The following is a 13,611-nucleotide window of genomic DNA, read 5'->3' on the forward strand; positions in this document are numbered from 1 at the left end:
AGCACTTAAACTAACATGATCCAAGGATGACCGCATCACTTGTACCACCTGAAGCAAATCAGAAGGCTACCATGTGAATTGTGCCACAGGAAAAGGATCACAAGGTGGCCGCGGGACTTGAGCTGCTACCAGAGGAAGTAAGGCAGCAGCAAGACTTCAGCGACTGCCGGAACAGGGTCAATAAGGCGACCGCAGGATGTGCGGCGCTGGAACAGGGTACCATGGTAGCTGCAGGACGTGTGCTGCCAGAGCAGGGCCAGAGAGCATCTGGAGAAAATTTAGCGTAGCGCCTGTGCCAGGTGACATGGTGCAAAGTTTGTCAGGTTTTGCAGCCTATATTGCCATGCTAGAGCAAAGGCTTTGAAGAGCATCCTCCACAGCAAGCCAGTTTTCTGTTCAGGTTATTCACTTCTGTGCAGAATGATCCAGCGCAACTCCTCTGCAATGTCGATTTTTGGCTGGATCATTCCAAAATAACTGAATGGACATTATGTGCTATTAAAAGCGGTCGGAAATCCTCCCTGAGCGCACACTGTTTCATTTCGACCGTTCGGAAACTGAGAGCATTGCTTAAATTTGTCGTTCGGCTATTCAGAGTACACCAAAACTGTCGATAGGTACTAAACGCTCCAGATATGAGGACACTGCGCGCCAGTGCTGGCTACGTTCAGAAATTAATGAATGCGGAGCACACTCGACTTCTCAGAACACACCCACTCTCTAGACTAGAGGAATGCACGGGCTTCAGAGTGAATTTACGATCGTGCCTCAGTAAAGAATTGCCCTGTAAAATAAATAAATAAATTATAATAATTTATATATGTATAAATTTATAAATACATTTCTAAACTATAATAATATGAAAATGAAAAAGTCTGTGTAGACAGTATAATTTTCTGACATTATTTAGACCTCACAACATTGAACTAGATACAGTATACTGTATTTTTTAAATACAATCGTATCATTATCATGTGTGAACAAACACGTCACAATTGCGTGCGTGGACTGTTTTACTGGAATCATGACACATGACAACAGCCGGCAGGCCAGGGGTGCAGAGATTATCTCTCAAGGTAGTGTGAAAACATGGAGTTTGGTGTCAATCTTGACTCACTCACTCCGTTGACTTATTTATTATATCCACATGACGCAAGCGTTGAAACACGTCAGTGAATTTTTTTGGAGGCATGGACATTTCAGGCCTGAAAATCAGACAACAATACCATCTTTAACATCTTTGACGTCTTCTGACTCATTCTGGGAATCCCAAATTGAGCAAGTTTTATATGCCACTCGACTGCTTCTGATGTAACGTTACGCATTACACATTTGGACACGTCGCCCATTTGTTCGAATTACCTCCCCCGCTTTTTGGTTGAATGTCACGCTATAAATTTTATGAATGACTGCAAATGAGAAATGTATGGGTCATTTTACAAAGATAGCGAGCTGGTGATGATGCCTCGAGTCGATTTATTTGGATAGAGCATGCATTTGTGGTGTATTCTGTCATTGTATTTTATTTGTCCTAGCTAGAATATAGTTATGTTATTTTGCGACTCCCCCCGCCCCCCTAATTTCCCCCACCATTTCCACTCCTTCCCCCCAAGGAAGCTCTGTCAGATGTACAGCACTTTGGAACGGAACATTCAAGTACCCCTCCGCGTATCTAAAATCCTGACGCCTGACACGTGGGACGTCATAATTGCATTACGTGATGTTGTACAGTTTAAACGTGTCTGTAGATGGACGTGTCACGGAAGACGTTTTATTTATGTGAAAGTTGATGTTATCGCCTACAAAACTGTGTCAAATCCGTCATCCCATCTGTGCGTGTTACGTGACTCGAAGTCACCTGAATTTGAGATGTGCAATAATTATATTTTTGTGCTCTTTGCGCATTGTTCATTGCAAAGTATGTGACAAAATGGATCAGATGTGGCCAAGTTGTGATCCGAGAGACGTGCGGTTCAATTACCAGGCCTTACCTCGCTTCGCGGAGCAAGGTCCGACCCTCGCTGGTGCGGACATGTTCAACGGACCTCAGGCGGTCATGCCGCCGGTCTACATGAATAGTGCTGCAGGCTTTTACAGTCATGGCCAGGTAAGCATGCTTCGATGCTTCCGTTTTACTTGAAGCATACCGAGTAACATGAACTGTTGGGTAAACATGTGCCACGCGTTGAGAGTTTGTGAATGTATTTTAACAAAGTAAAAACAACGTATATGCTTACAGGGTTTTATTTTTAATATTGGAAAAGTAGAGTGCCACATTATGGCATAATTTCACCCTTTTTTGGAGGTGTGCATGCTTTTCATTTGACATTGATTTGTTTTCACATTAGCACATTGTACACTCGCATTTTACACAAAACTGGGCAATGTTATGATACACAATACAAAAGTTTCAGGATGATGCAGTACAGTTGTACTGTAATACAAACGACCGTGTACCTACAAAAATAAGACCTAACATTGGTCAACAACAAATGGCAATCAGATATGTCTTTACGTCTCCCTAAATTTAAATTTTTAAACAATTATAAAATTGCCTTTGATTTTTGTGTCCGACCACATCAGGTTTTTGAGGCGTTTTCATTTTTGTTTTTAGGTTTTACCGGTAAAAACTTGTGCAGCACAGATTATAATTACAATTATACCATGCGGTGTAATTTATAGCTATTATGTTTCAGAAAAAAATTCCATCTGTTGTGGAACTTAACCCGTAATTCTTAAAGTACTCCCAAATATATTGCTATATTATGTATATTCATGTACAAACCCAAATCCAACAAAGTTGGGACACTGTGTCCCAAAATGAAATTAAAAACAGCATACAATGATTTGCAACTCATCCTATATTGGATACATGACAAAAACAAGATAAACTGACAAACTTTATTGCTATATAGAATCATTAATTTAAAATTTTATGGCTTTAACAATTCCCCCCAAAAAAGCCGTGACAATGTCATGTTTACCACCAACATCCCTTTTTCTTTTAGAAATATTCAATAAACATTTGTGAACTGAGAACACGAATTGTTGGAGCTTTATAGGTGGAATTCATTCCCATTCTTGCTTGATGTACAGCTTCAGCTATTCAACAGTCCGGGGTCTCCATTGTCGTATTTGACCCTTCATAATGTGCCACACATTTTCAATGGGAGAAGCATCTGGACTGCAAGCAGGCATGTCTCGTACCCGCACTCTTATATGATGAGGCCACACTGTTGTATCGTGTGCAGAATGTGGTTTGGCATTGTCCCGCTGCAATAAGATGGAACATTGCATCCATAACAGTCTGCATGGTTCATTTCCTCTTTGGTCCAAAGGACACCACGCCCCACAATTTCTAAAAACAATTTGAAATATGGACTCGTCAGACCACAGAACACGGTTCCACTTTGCATCAGTCCATTTCGAAATGAACTCGGGTCCAAAGAAACGGACTGCATTTCTGGATGTTGATAAATGGCTTTTGCGTTGCATAATAGAGATTTCAGTTGCATTTAACAGCTGTAGCTTCACACTGTATTTACTGACATTGGTGTTCTGAAGGGTTCCTGAGCCCATGTGGTGATATCATTTCCACATTGATATCGTTTTTTGATGCATTATTTATACCGAATGCTTTTTTTCCCCCCCGACAAAGTATCATTGGAAGCTATACATACCACACTGAACCAAAAATAATAGACTGGCCAGCTACTCCAACACAAACAACTTAATATATACCTACTGTATAGTTTTTAGGAAATTATGATCCACAAGTGTAACAGGTGAATGGTAAATAAATAGGCTGTCACTTGTATCACGCTTTTCAACCTCGGGCACTCAAAGCACTTGACACTGTTACCTCATTCACCTACTGATGACGGAGCATCAGGGGCAACCCGGGGTTTCAGTATGTCGGTCAAGGACACTTCGACATGGTCGCAATGGCCAGGCATCGAACCAACCAACCTCTGGGTTGGGAAATGACCACTGTACCACTGAGACATTTCACCCCTTAAGTATTCACACCTCCAATTCCCTCCAAAAATAGTCGTCCGAAAGGGTTAAGAGTGATGATAAGCCAAAAGAAAAATGGTAAAAAGGGCAATAGATTTTTTTTTTAAAAATCAGCAAGTTAGTTTAACCCTTTGATGCACCCTGATAACATGAGAAGCTGTCCACTGTAGTGACCGCTGTCCCCGAAAGGGTTAAATGTTACTTGCCTGACTTTTTTTTTCCTTTCATTCTACAAAATGTATAGAGTAGTTGTCAAGACTTGTTGCGGCAGAAAAAAGTCAGTTTGCTTTCTAAGCATTGCCCCTGAGATGTTCCTGGCCTTACACTGCAATTCAATTCTGATTGTGATACATGAGATATGTCCAAACTGGGATGGGTAAACATAGCTAAGTAGCTCATGTATTTTCATGAGTTCAAGCACGTCACTGTTTCATGTCATGTTGTGACAATCGCGTCGTGTGGCAAGCTAACCCCTCATGTTTGTTTTTTTTCCACAGCAGGTGCCGTATTGGTGGCCTGTGCAAAACTTCGTTCCGCCAACATCAGTAAATTTTGCTGCTGCTCCTCCACAAATGGTAAGACTTGACGTGGCCGCTCAGTCTGGAGGAAAATTAAAACATATGTACATTTATTTTCAACTGTCACAGTTTTTCGTTGCTCTTTTTTCCTGTTTGTCAGATGGGGGGCACAACAATGATGATGCAAGGGAACCCAAATCTTACGCCTGGTGTGTTTATGTAAGTGCCAAACATTTTGAACAGCAATATTGATTTACAGTGAAACCTTCGAACGCCAACGCTCCTGTTCAGATGTCAAACAGAAAAAAAATATTTCACACAAAACCGTGTCGTTCCAACCTCCATCATGCTCAACGTCTGTAAGATCTTCGTCACCTCTTGCGACACTTACGCTCAGTGACCAAATGAGTTCTGCTTTTTAGTTTTATTTCTTTAAAAAAGTAAAGATGAACCCTTTGATGCACCCTGTAACCTGATAACATGATTAGCTGTAACCGCTGTCCCTGAAAGGATTAATTTGATTTCATTTGATTTAAAAGTCAGCTGCATTTCTTCTTGATGTGAATTAATTCACTTGTGAGCACAAACACATTCTTTGTTGTGTTTGGCCATTCTCACCCTCAAAGTAATTGTGCGTTCTGTGGAAATATGAACGTGTGAGGCCCGCTCGCCGCTGTGAGCGAGTTGCCACTCGCTTACACACACATTTCAACACCAGGGCGTCTTTTTCAACCCGCTGAAACAGTTTGGCTCGCACGTGCCGCCATCGGTTCATAGGCACACTTTTCAACTTCTGCGTCTGGCCGAACTTTGCCAACATCCCAGAGGAGGTGGCAGACACTGAGGTGGTTATAAAGCTCCTTGGTAGCTGGATGAGGTCACCCAGAGTTCCAAACGGCTCTGGCTTTTATGGGGGTGTCCCGGTTGACATGCCTATACAACATGGACATCCGGGACAGTGCCTCTGGATCAGCAGACAATGGTGGTAGTTCCCCTTTTTAACAATGTGGGACCAGAGCGTGTGTTCCACCTAAAGGGGCATCACACTCCTTAGCCTAACTGGTAAAGTCTGTTCGGGGGTGCTGTTGAGGAGAGCCGTTGAGCAGACTAGCCCCCAACAAGAATGAACTTGACCATAAATATTTCGTTTTTCTTGTTATCATGTTGCTCAATAGTGAGAAAGTGTTAAACATCACGAAAAGCTTTGACAACAAATTGTGAAAAATACTGAAGGTTTGAATGAGCTTTCTCATTGGCTGCTACTGGTTCATGGTATACCCCGCCTACTGAGATAGCTGGGATATGCTCCAGCACACCCGCGACCCTCGCGAGGATAAAACGGTTCAGGTAATGGATGAATGGATGGATTTCAATTAAATTCAAAATTGAATCATGGGTTAATCTTCTGTTTCGGAGAGGGGTATTGCCTCGCTAGTCATGAACCTCACTACACATCACTGCCAACATGGCCGCCAAAAATGCCAAACTATCGCCAAATATTAAACTGAGGACAGCTTTTTTCCATATTCAGTTTGAGGGGAACAGGAATCCGATCTGAGCAAAGCATATTTCTGTATAGAATATTGAAAAATCTGCATGCTAAAGATGACGGGTGTTTTTGACCACAGAGGATAGGTTGAACATGGGAATCCTGGGCATGTCAAACCCCAATTGTCGCGCAAAACCGTTTTTAAAAAAAGCAATTGAAAATTACACACGTATGTTTGATGAACTTGAAATAATTTTTTTCTCCTTTTTTTTTGTCTTTGTTAATAGGAGAGATGCCGACGATGAGGTGGAGCAGCAGTACATAAAGAAACCTCCAAATGCCTTCATGGTGTTTGCAAGGAAGCATCGCAAAGCACTCATGGGAAAACTGGATAAGAAAGACAGCGCCTCTGTAAATGTCATCCTGGGAGAAATGGTAAGTGTGCCCCTAATCGGAGAATATACACGAGCCACAACTTTACGTACAGTGCAGCTGAACAAGACAAATACATCCAAAACAGGAGCAAACAATCTTACTTCCAAATATATCAATAGTTTACCACAGTAACAGTTCTTTTTGTCAGTATTTGTTTGTTAGTTAACCTGTATATTTTAGTTCTCTAACACTGTCAATTTGTGTCCGCAGTGGAATTCACTACCACAGCAAGACCAGGCCAAATACTATGAGGAAGCAGATGTTGAGAGACGACGTCATGCCCAGTTGTACCCCAACTGGTCAATGTGTGACAACTATGTGTGTTGAATTTTTTTTTTTTTTTTATGTGTAATAACGTCTAGCTGATTGGGATGTCTTGTTTGCATTTGTTTATGTCTGATTCTTATGTAGGGCAAAAAGAGGAAGAGGATGAGGGGAAATGCCACTATTACAGGTAATCTTTTGTTTAGTTTGCATAATGTCACACACGTTGGTAATCAACAAGATCATTTACATTTGGGTTTGTATATTTAGAAATTTCGGGAGTAAACATTATATTTCAGCAATATGTATCTTAAATGTCTTGTCCAAATATTGCAACGCATGCATATCACCTTGTCACATTTTTTTTCACTTGTATAGTTGTTAAAATCGAGGACAGTGGTTCTCAAAATTTTTTTTACACCGAAGTACCACTTAAAAAAGCTTATCCCTCCAATTGCCACTATCATGTTCAATATTAAAATATACAGAAGCGTAGTAGGCATAAGTGCTATTAAAAAAACAACAGAGGTAAAAGTGATAATTAATTTTATTGTCAGCTACTGCAACCTCTTGCACCGTTTAAATAGTAACGTTCGTAAGGCCACTGAGCGCCGACATTAGCGAGTCTTTGCGAGGGTGCCGGATAAAGATTTTTTCGCCAGGGTTCATTTGAGGTGGCAAACGTTCACCAGATGTTCGCCTGAGCTGATGTTGTTCTGAAAAACCATGAACTCTTTCATTCCACAAGATGTACTTGTGCATCTTTTGAAAGTTAGGCCCCGCCTACCCAGTACGTACTTGATGCAATCTGAACGAGAATAAGCCGTTTGCATTGTAAATCATGTAAAAAAGCGACCAGTAGTTGGCAGTGGTGCCTCACGTGCTTGAAATGCATGCTTTTACAGAAAGCTCTTTTTCTCCGTTTTTTGCCCAGGAATCGCCATTTTCATAAAACTTAGCCATTTTCTAATGCCGATTGCTGAAGAATGGAAAAATAGAGAAACATGTTTTTTTCTGCTGAAAGAAGAGAGTCCAAACTTTATTTTGGTAGGCTTGTTTAGATAGCATTAGAACCAAATATTCTGTGGGCTTTGCAAGATCAGTCAGAATCCAGTAAAACGATGGGATTGAGGGGGTTTCTCCAGTGAAAATGGCTGGGATTGAATGAGTTAAAATGAAAAATCATTGAAACGCTTGGCCAATAGTTGCGACCTTGAACGAACCCTGCCTTCGAACGCGCATTCGCTATCTTGCCAACACTCACAAACTGGCTTAATTAATACTGCATCTGAATAGCAACGTGGTTATTAAAAGAATTGTTTCCTGAATTCTATCAAATTCTACAACATTGTAATATAACTGACATATCTTTTTATTTGTTGTTTTAGTGCATTGACGAATGCACATGTGTCGGGCAGAACTCTTTTAGGTTACAATTGGTTCCTGCTAATAATCACCACTAGATGGCGTAGGAACACGAACGGGTAAACAGCTCAATGGGGAATATAAAGAGACTGTAAACACAGATATATAAAGCGCGTTGGATTATAAGGCACACTGTTGGCATTTGAGAAAATTGAATGCTTTTAGATGTGCCTTAGAATGTGGAAAGTACGGTCAACTGTAATGCTAGGTTAAAAAAGGACAAAGTGAAGATTATGGTCAGGAGCCTGGACCACCAAAAAAAAAAAATTGCATGCAAAATGTCAAATTCCAAAAAAAGGTTTTCAAACCGGTGTTGTCTTGGACTGATTCAAATCTTTCTTGTTCACCAAGATCCTGAAGCTCCTCAGCCCACGAGGATGTGTGTGGCTCCAGTCCAGACGGGCATGATGGGACCTGAACGATACCCTACGCAGGGAGAATCACAGTCTGTGAGCAACATTGCATGTTTACAACAACAGCCGCCTAAAGCCAGCCTTCCTGCTTTTGTGCATAACTTCATGCCTCCAGCCGCTCCGACTTCATCCGGGATGGAGTTTTCACAGCTTCTGAGTGGTGTCAATTACATGCCCCTGGCCCATGAAAAACACACCCGACCATTGACTGTGAATTCGTCTGAGCCTCAGAGCTTAGAGGAAGAGCTGCATGTAATACTGGAGCGATTTGAGGAAGAATCCTCCACGACACAGACTGAGCAGTCTGCCGCAGCGCTGAATTTGGAAGAAGAGCTCCAAAGCTTGCTGGAGCGTTTTCAGAATAAGCCCTCAACTGCACAGTTAGGCACGGACAAGCTCCACTGCGTCTTTGAGGGTTTAGGAATCACTGCCGCTGAAACTGGAGGGTGTTGAGGGTCACGCAAAGGGGTGGGATGGTGGAGCCGACCGATGAAGTCAAAGGAAGCATTCGAGAATCTCCAAATTGCACAACAGACTTTACTGTTTGTGGTTCGTCACAATCATTAATGAATCTTCAGTTTACAGCGTGTTTTTTTTGTTTTGTTTTTTAAATCATGGACATGCCACAGCACTTTATTTTCTTCTAAGATGCCATCGGTTTCACATGGGAATGCACACGAAGCAAGCGGCTCCAAATGCAATATCTGGACTTGTGTTCAAAGCCTGCGCAGAGCTGGCCCGGATGTTTATGGATAGCAATGTCTTCATCCACTATCCCCCACCAGTACACGTTGGATTATATCATACGACAATCACCTCGGTCAGTGCTTCAAGACATTGGTTCTGCCTGCTGCCTTACACATACTCTTGTAACGATACATAAAATATATATACGGTGGTACCTCGACTTACAAACGTACGAAATTTTCAAGTTACGAAATGCCTCAACAAGAAAATATCGGCTCTTGTTATGAAACAAATTTCAAGATACGAAAGGTAAAAATACAGTATGGGCTGCTCCTCTCATCTCCGAGTTTCCTGAACGCAACATACTTATAGCTGCTCTGCCATTGGCTACTCTGGAGCATCCTGGCATACCATTGGCTAAGAAGGACCTCTATCATATATGTCCATGTGTATAGATAGATAGATAGATCTGTGTCTATGCAGCGTCCTCGTCATTCACCCCTCTGGCCATGAGGCGTTCCGATAGTTTTACGCAAATGTGACTCACCCAGAAAAAGTGTTCACCAGTCCGGCGATTGCTCACTATGCTGATGTTTGGACATTTTCGAAGGATTGTTAAAAGCCGACGAAAGCAAAAGACCTTGGATCAGTTCTTTCCAAAATGCCAGGCAAAAACCACTTCTGAGAGAGAACATGTACTAAAGACAAAAAAACGATGACGCAGTTAGAAGTTAAATGACCATTTTTATTTTTTACTCTGTTCTTTGTTTTTTACATTATGCACAACTCTCATGGATTGTGCAATAATCTAATTTTAACATGTATTTGTTACATATTTTGATGCAATTTTATGCTTTAGAAAATATTTATGTCTAAATTTTTGGTGGGCTTGGAACGGATTAGGGCATTTACATGGAAAACGCGTCTCTATTTACAAAATTTTCTAGTTAAGAAATTTCTTCCAGAACCAATTAATTACATTCGTAGAGGTATCACTGTATAGGAATCTGGCATTTACAAACCTTTTGAAAGCCTTGGACCATCTTGATGTCACTGGATTCTATGCTCACCCAATGGAAAATCACAACACATAAGCAACCCGCTCAATGACTTTCAGCTCAGCATTTCAGATCTCGAGTCCTCGCTCAAACCCTTCACTTCTCACAACTGATCAAGAAGCACACACCTCTGCCACTTTTGGGACTGAAAGACTCTTTAGGGATGAGGTTCGGCTTCCAACTTTGAAGCTCAGGGAGAGCTTCCGTGCTGGAATCTCGTTAAGCTTCCCAACTGTTAAAAAAAAAAAAAAAAAAAAAAATTGCACTCACTAAGTACTTCAACGAACTTGGTATTTGCACTATTATATGCTGCACACACCTAACCTCCTAAATAAACTATTAATTGACATTGTATATACTAATCTGTAAATAGTTTTCTATCCTATACACATGTATACAGACTATATAAAATATAACACTTGTATATTGTAACTTGGTTGTTTATCGTTGTACATAACAGATGACGCATCACTTATGTTGCAGTATATAATTTATTTTTGCACTTCTGACTAGGTGCTAGCTGCATTTCATTGGCGTTGTACCTCTACTCTGCACAATGACAATAAAATAATATATTGGTCTACCTGATTTTAAATTTTGTGGATTATTTATCATGCATCATTGAGAACTGTGTAAAGGATCGGCACTGTCTCCCTGTAATCCTGTTTTGTCAGTGCCTTCTCAAGACTGCATTTTTTTAGCTCCTGTCCCTGATGTTCAATAGATGATTTCAGAATATGAAGTCTAATCTTTTTCCAAAGTCAATGCTGTCGCTGTGTAGTCGGTTCAATATCTTTTTGGTGGATCCATGATGTTTAGCTAACAGAGCACTGTTTAGCTAACAATTTGATCACTGTTTAGCTAACAGCTCGAGCACTGTTTAGCTAACAGTTTGGTGCAGGGAGAGGCATTGCGAAACAATCCAGGGACTCTCCTGTCTTTTTCAACATCATCCTTTTTTTTTAAATCCCGTGATTATTAGTCCCATAATAGCAGACTGCCGCAACAAGCCCAAGCCTGTTGTCTGTTTTCCTCTTAGGTGTTTTCTAACACCAAATTTAGATTTTTTTTGGACTGTGGGAGGAGTACCCAAAGGAAATGCAAGCACAGGAAACTCCTTTACAGAACGGTTTCAGCTGAACTCTGAATCTTCTTGCTGTGAGGCAATTGTTCGTACTGCAGATTTCTGACCAAAGGTATACTCACAGCAGGCCATTTGAAGTGGGTCAGGGTTACACCTCAGTTGAAGAAAAAATATTTTTGAGTGGTGAGGTAAAAATAAACAACTGAGATTATATTTGCACAAATTTCCACACCATGTAATAGCTAAGGATGAATTTGATCAATATTTGTTAAATTGGTATCAGTTACACACCCGGCACCATTTTAATTGTTTCAGATTAAACCCAAATTAAGTTCAGGTGCTGTAGTGGCCTTTTCCAATTTTTTTTTTTTTTTGCTTTCTAGCAGAGGCCTGAAGGTTTTGCACGAGCACTGACTCGTATTTTGAACTGTTCATAATTCCCTTCATCTTGACTACGGCCCCAGTTCCAGCTGAAGAAAAATAGCTCGCCACCCCCAACTGAAGGTATGGCGTTCTTTTGGTGATGAGCAGTATTGTGTGTGTGCTGAAGAAACCTTTTGTAATTTTGGTCGAAAAGTGGATCACCTGCCAAAAGTTCCAATCACTCCTAAAACAGTTTACCCATGTCAAAACTAAATTCATTTCTCGCATAAGGGGTTGCCCAGTGACTGAATGTCCTTGGTTCGAATCTTGGTTCTTTTGTTTTGCCTTTGCTGCTGCAAGTGCTGTTTTGCTCTCGTTGGTCACACAAGCAAGATCAGCATGAAAACACAACAAAATTATTCTGGTCTAAACTGGGTTGTTTCTTTCTTTCTTTCTTTCTTTCTTTCTTTCTTTCTTACTATATTTATTTTCGTAGGAAAATTATTATTTTTTCCTTGCTCACTTTTATGTATCATTTAATCCGTTTAGCTAGCATCTGAGCATTTTGACTGGCTGTGCTGACACAATATATATACAGCATATATATACAGTATATACACTGAATTCTGAGCCCCACAAATTAATTTGAGTCTGCTGGCGTCAGAGCTATACTGGGTTTATATACAGTTTTCTTTAATGGGCCGACCAGGGGGAAGCGAGCAATACGCTCGGACACGCGCTTGCGGTTTCCCCGGTGTGGAAGAATGACCCTCGGGCTGGGGCAGTTATCAGCCCTCACACCTGTGCAAGGCAAACTCCCACATATACGTGAGACCCCGTTACTGTCGTGTGGAAAGTGGAAAGGCCGTTATATATTTTTGAAAAAATATGAAATTTACAAAATGATGACTTGGAGGTTCTGGCAGTAGCTAGCAATGTATAATCCATTCAGTCCCAGCCATTTCCAGACCATCCTTGACCTTACTCTATAAAAATAAATAAAAATGTCTATATATATATGGTTTTGTATTTCCATTCCAAATTGCACGCATTGCAAAAAACTGTACGATGAAACCTTTTAGCATTCCGTGACTAAAGAAATCAAATTGTCATCAATTTCAAATGCGAAACTTGATATTAGCCAGCCTAACGTTCAGTGCGCTCAAAGAACATTTTACGGTACTTATGGCCAAACTGTAGCATTTGAACTTGTTGGAACTACCGGTATATATCTTAAAGCTTTCTTGTCTGGTCAAAGAGCACACAACACAATAGATGATAAAATTATGACACAGACAAAGTAACACAGCCAAATCCTCTTTTCTCATTGCAGTGATGTAAACAATGTATGTTGTAACAGGAACTGACGGAATAATTATCTGGTAACATGTACTCCCAAAACGAAGCTCAGATAGAAATCAAGCTAGATTTTCTCTATTCCTCATTCATGTAGTTTTGAGGACATTAAATTAACACTGTTGCTGACGGATATTTTTCTTGTGTGCCATGCACCACGCAGAGTAGCACAGCACACTCATTTGTGATACTGTACTTTACCCTGTCCGATAAAGTAAATAAGGCCAATAAAACATTCCCATGGTTGCATGTGTGGCCATTGGCCAATGACTTTTTCTTTATTCATTACATATTCAGTCAAGTTGACTAAATCGGTTTAGTTCCCTTTTGGCGGTGATGAAACTCGAATTTATACATTTCCTGTATGGCAGAAGAAGAATGCCTTGTTTTGGTTTGCGGTCATCTTACGTACGTTTCTGAGCTGATTCATCTTCATGACATTAAACTGGTCTTATGAGAAAGAGTAAGTATCTTTCTGTCACATTTCCCGTTCAAGCGCACA

General features: G+C 40.7%; 1 protein-coding gene across 1 annotated transcript; it reads left to right on the plus strand.

Annotated features, from left to right (window-relative positions):
• Nucleotides 1-1,930: 1,930 nt before the first annotated feature.
• On the plus strand, nucleotides 1,931-9,014 carry LOC147193501 (uncharacterized). Its single transcript, XM_086131742.1, has 7 exons — nucleotides 1,931-2,107; nucleotides 4,515-4,592; nucleotides 4,696-4,754; nucleotides 6,312-6,459; nucleotides 6,670-6,777; nucleotides 6,871-6,913; nucleotides 8,500-9,014. The coding sequence occupies exons 1-7, from the start codon at nucleotides 1,931-1,933 to the stop codon at nucleotides 9,012-9,014; spliced, it is 1,128 nt and encodes a 375-aa protein (XP_085987868.1).
• The last annotated feature ends 4,597 nt before the right edge of the window (nucleotides 9,015-13,611 follow it).

This window comes from Hippocampus guttulatus, chromosome 15, assembly GCF_054856545.1.
Source record: "Hippocampus guttulatus isolate MCC_2025c chromosome 15, RoL_Hgut_1.0, whole genome shotgun sequence".
Classification (NCBI taxonomy): Eukaryota; Metazoa; Chordata; class Actinopteri; order Syngnathiformes; family Syngnathidae; genus Hippocampus; species Hippocampus guttulatus.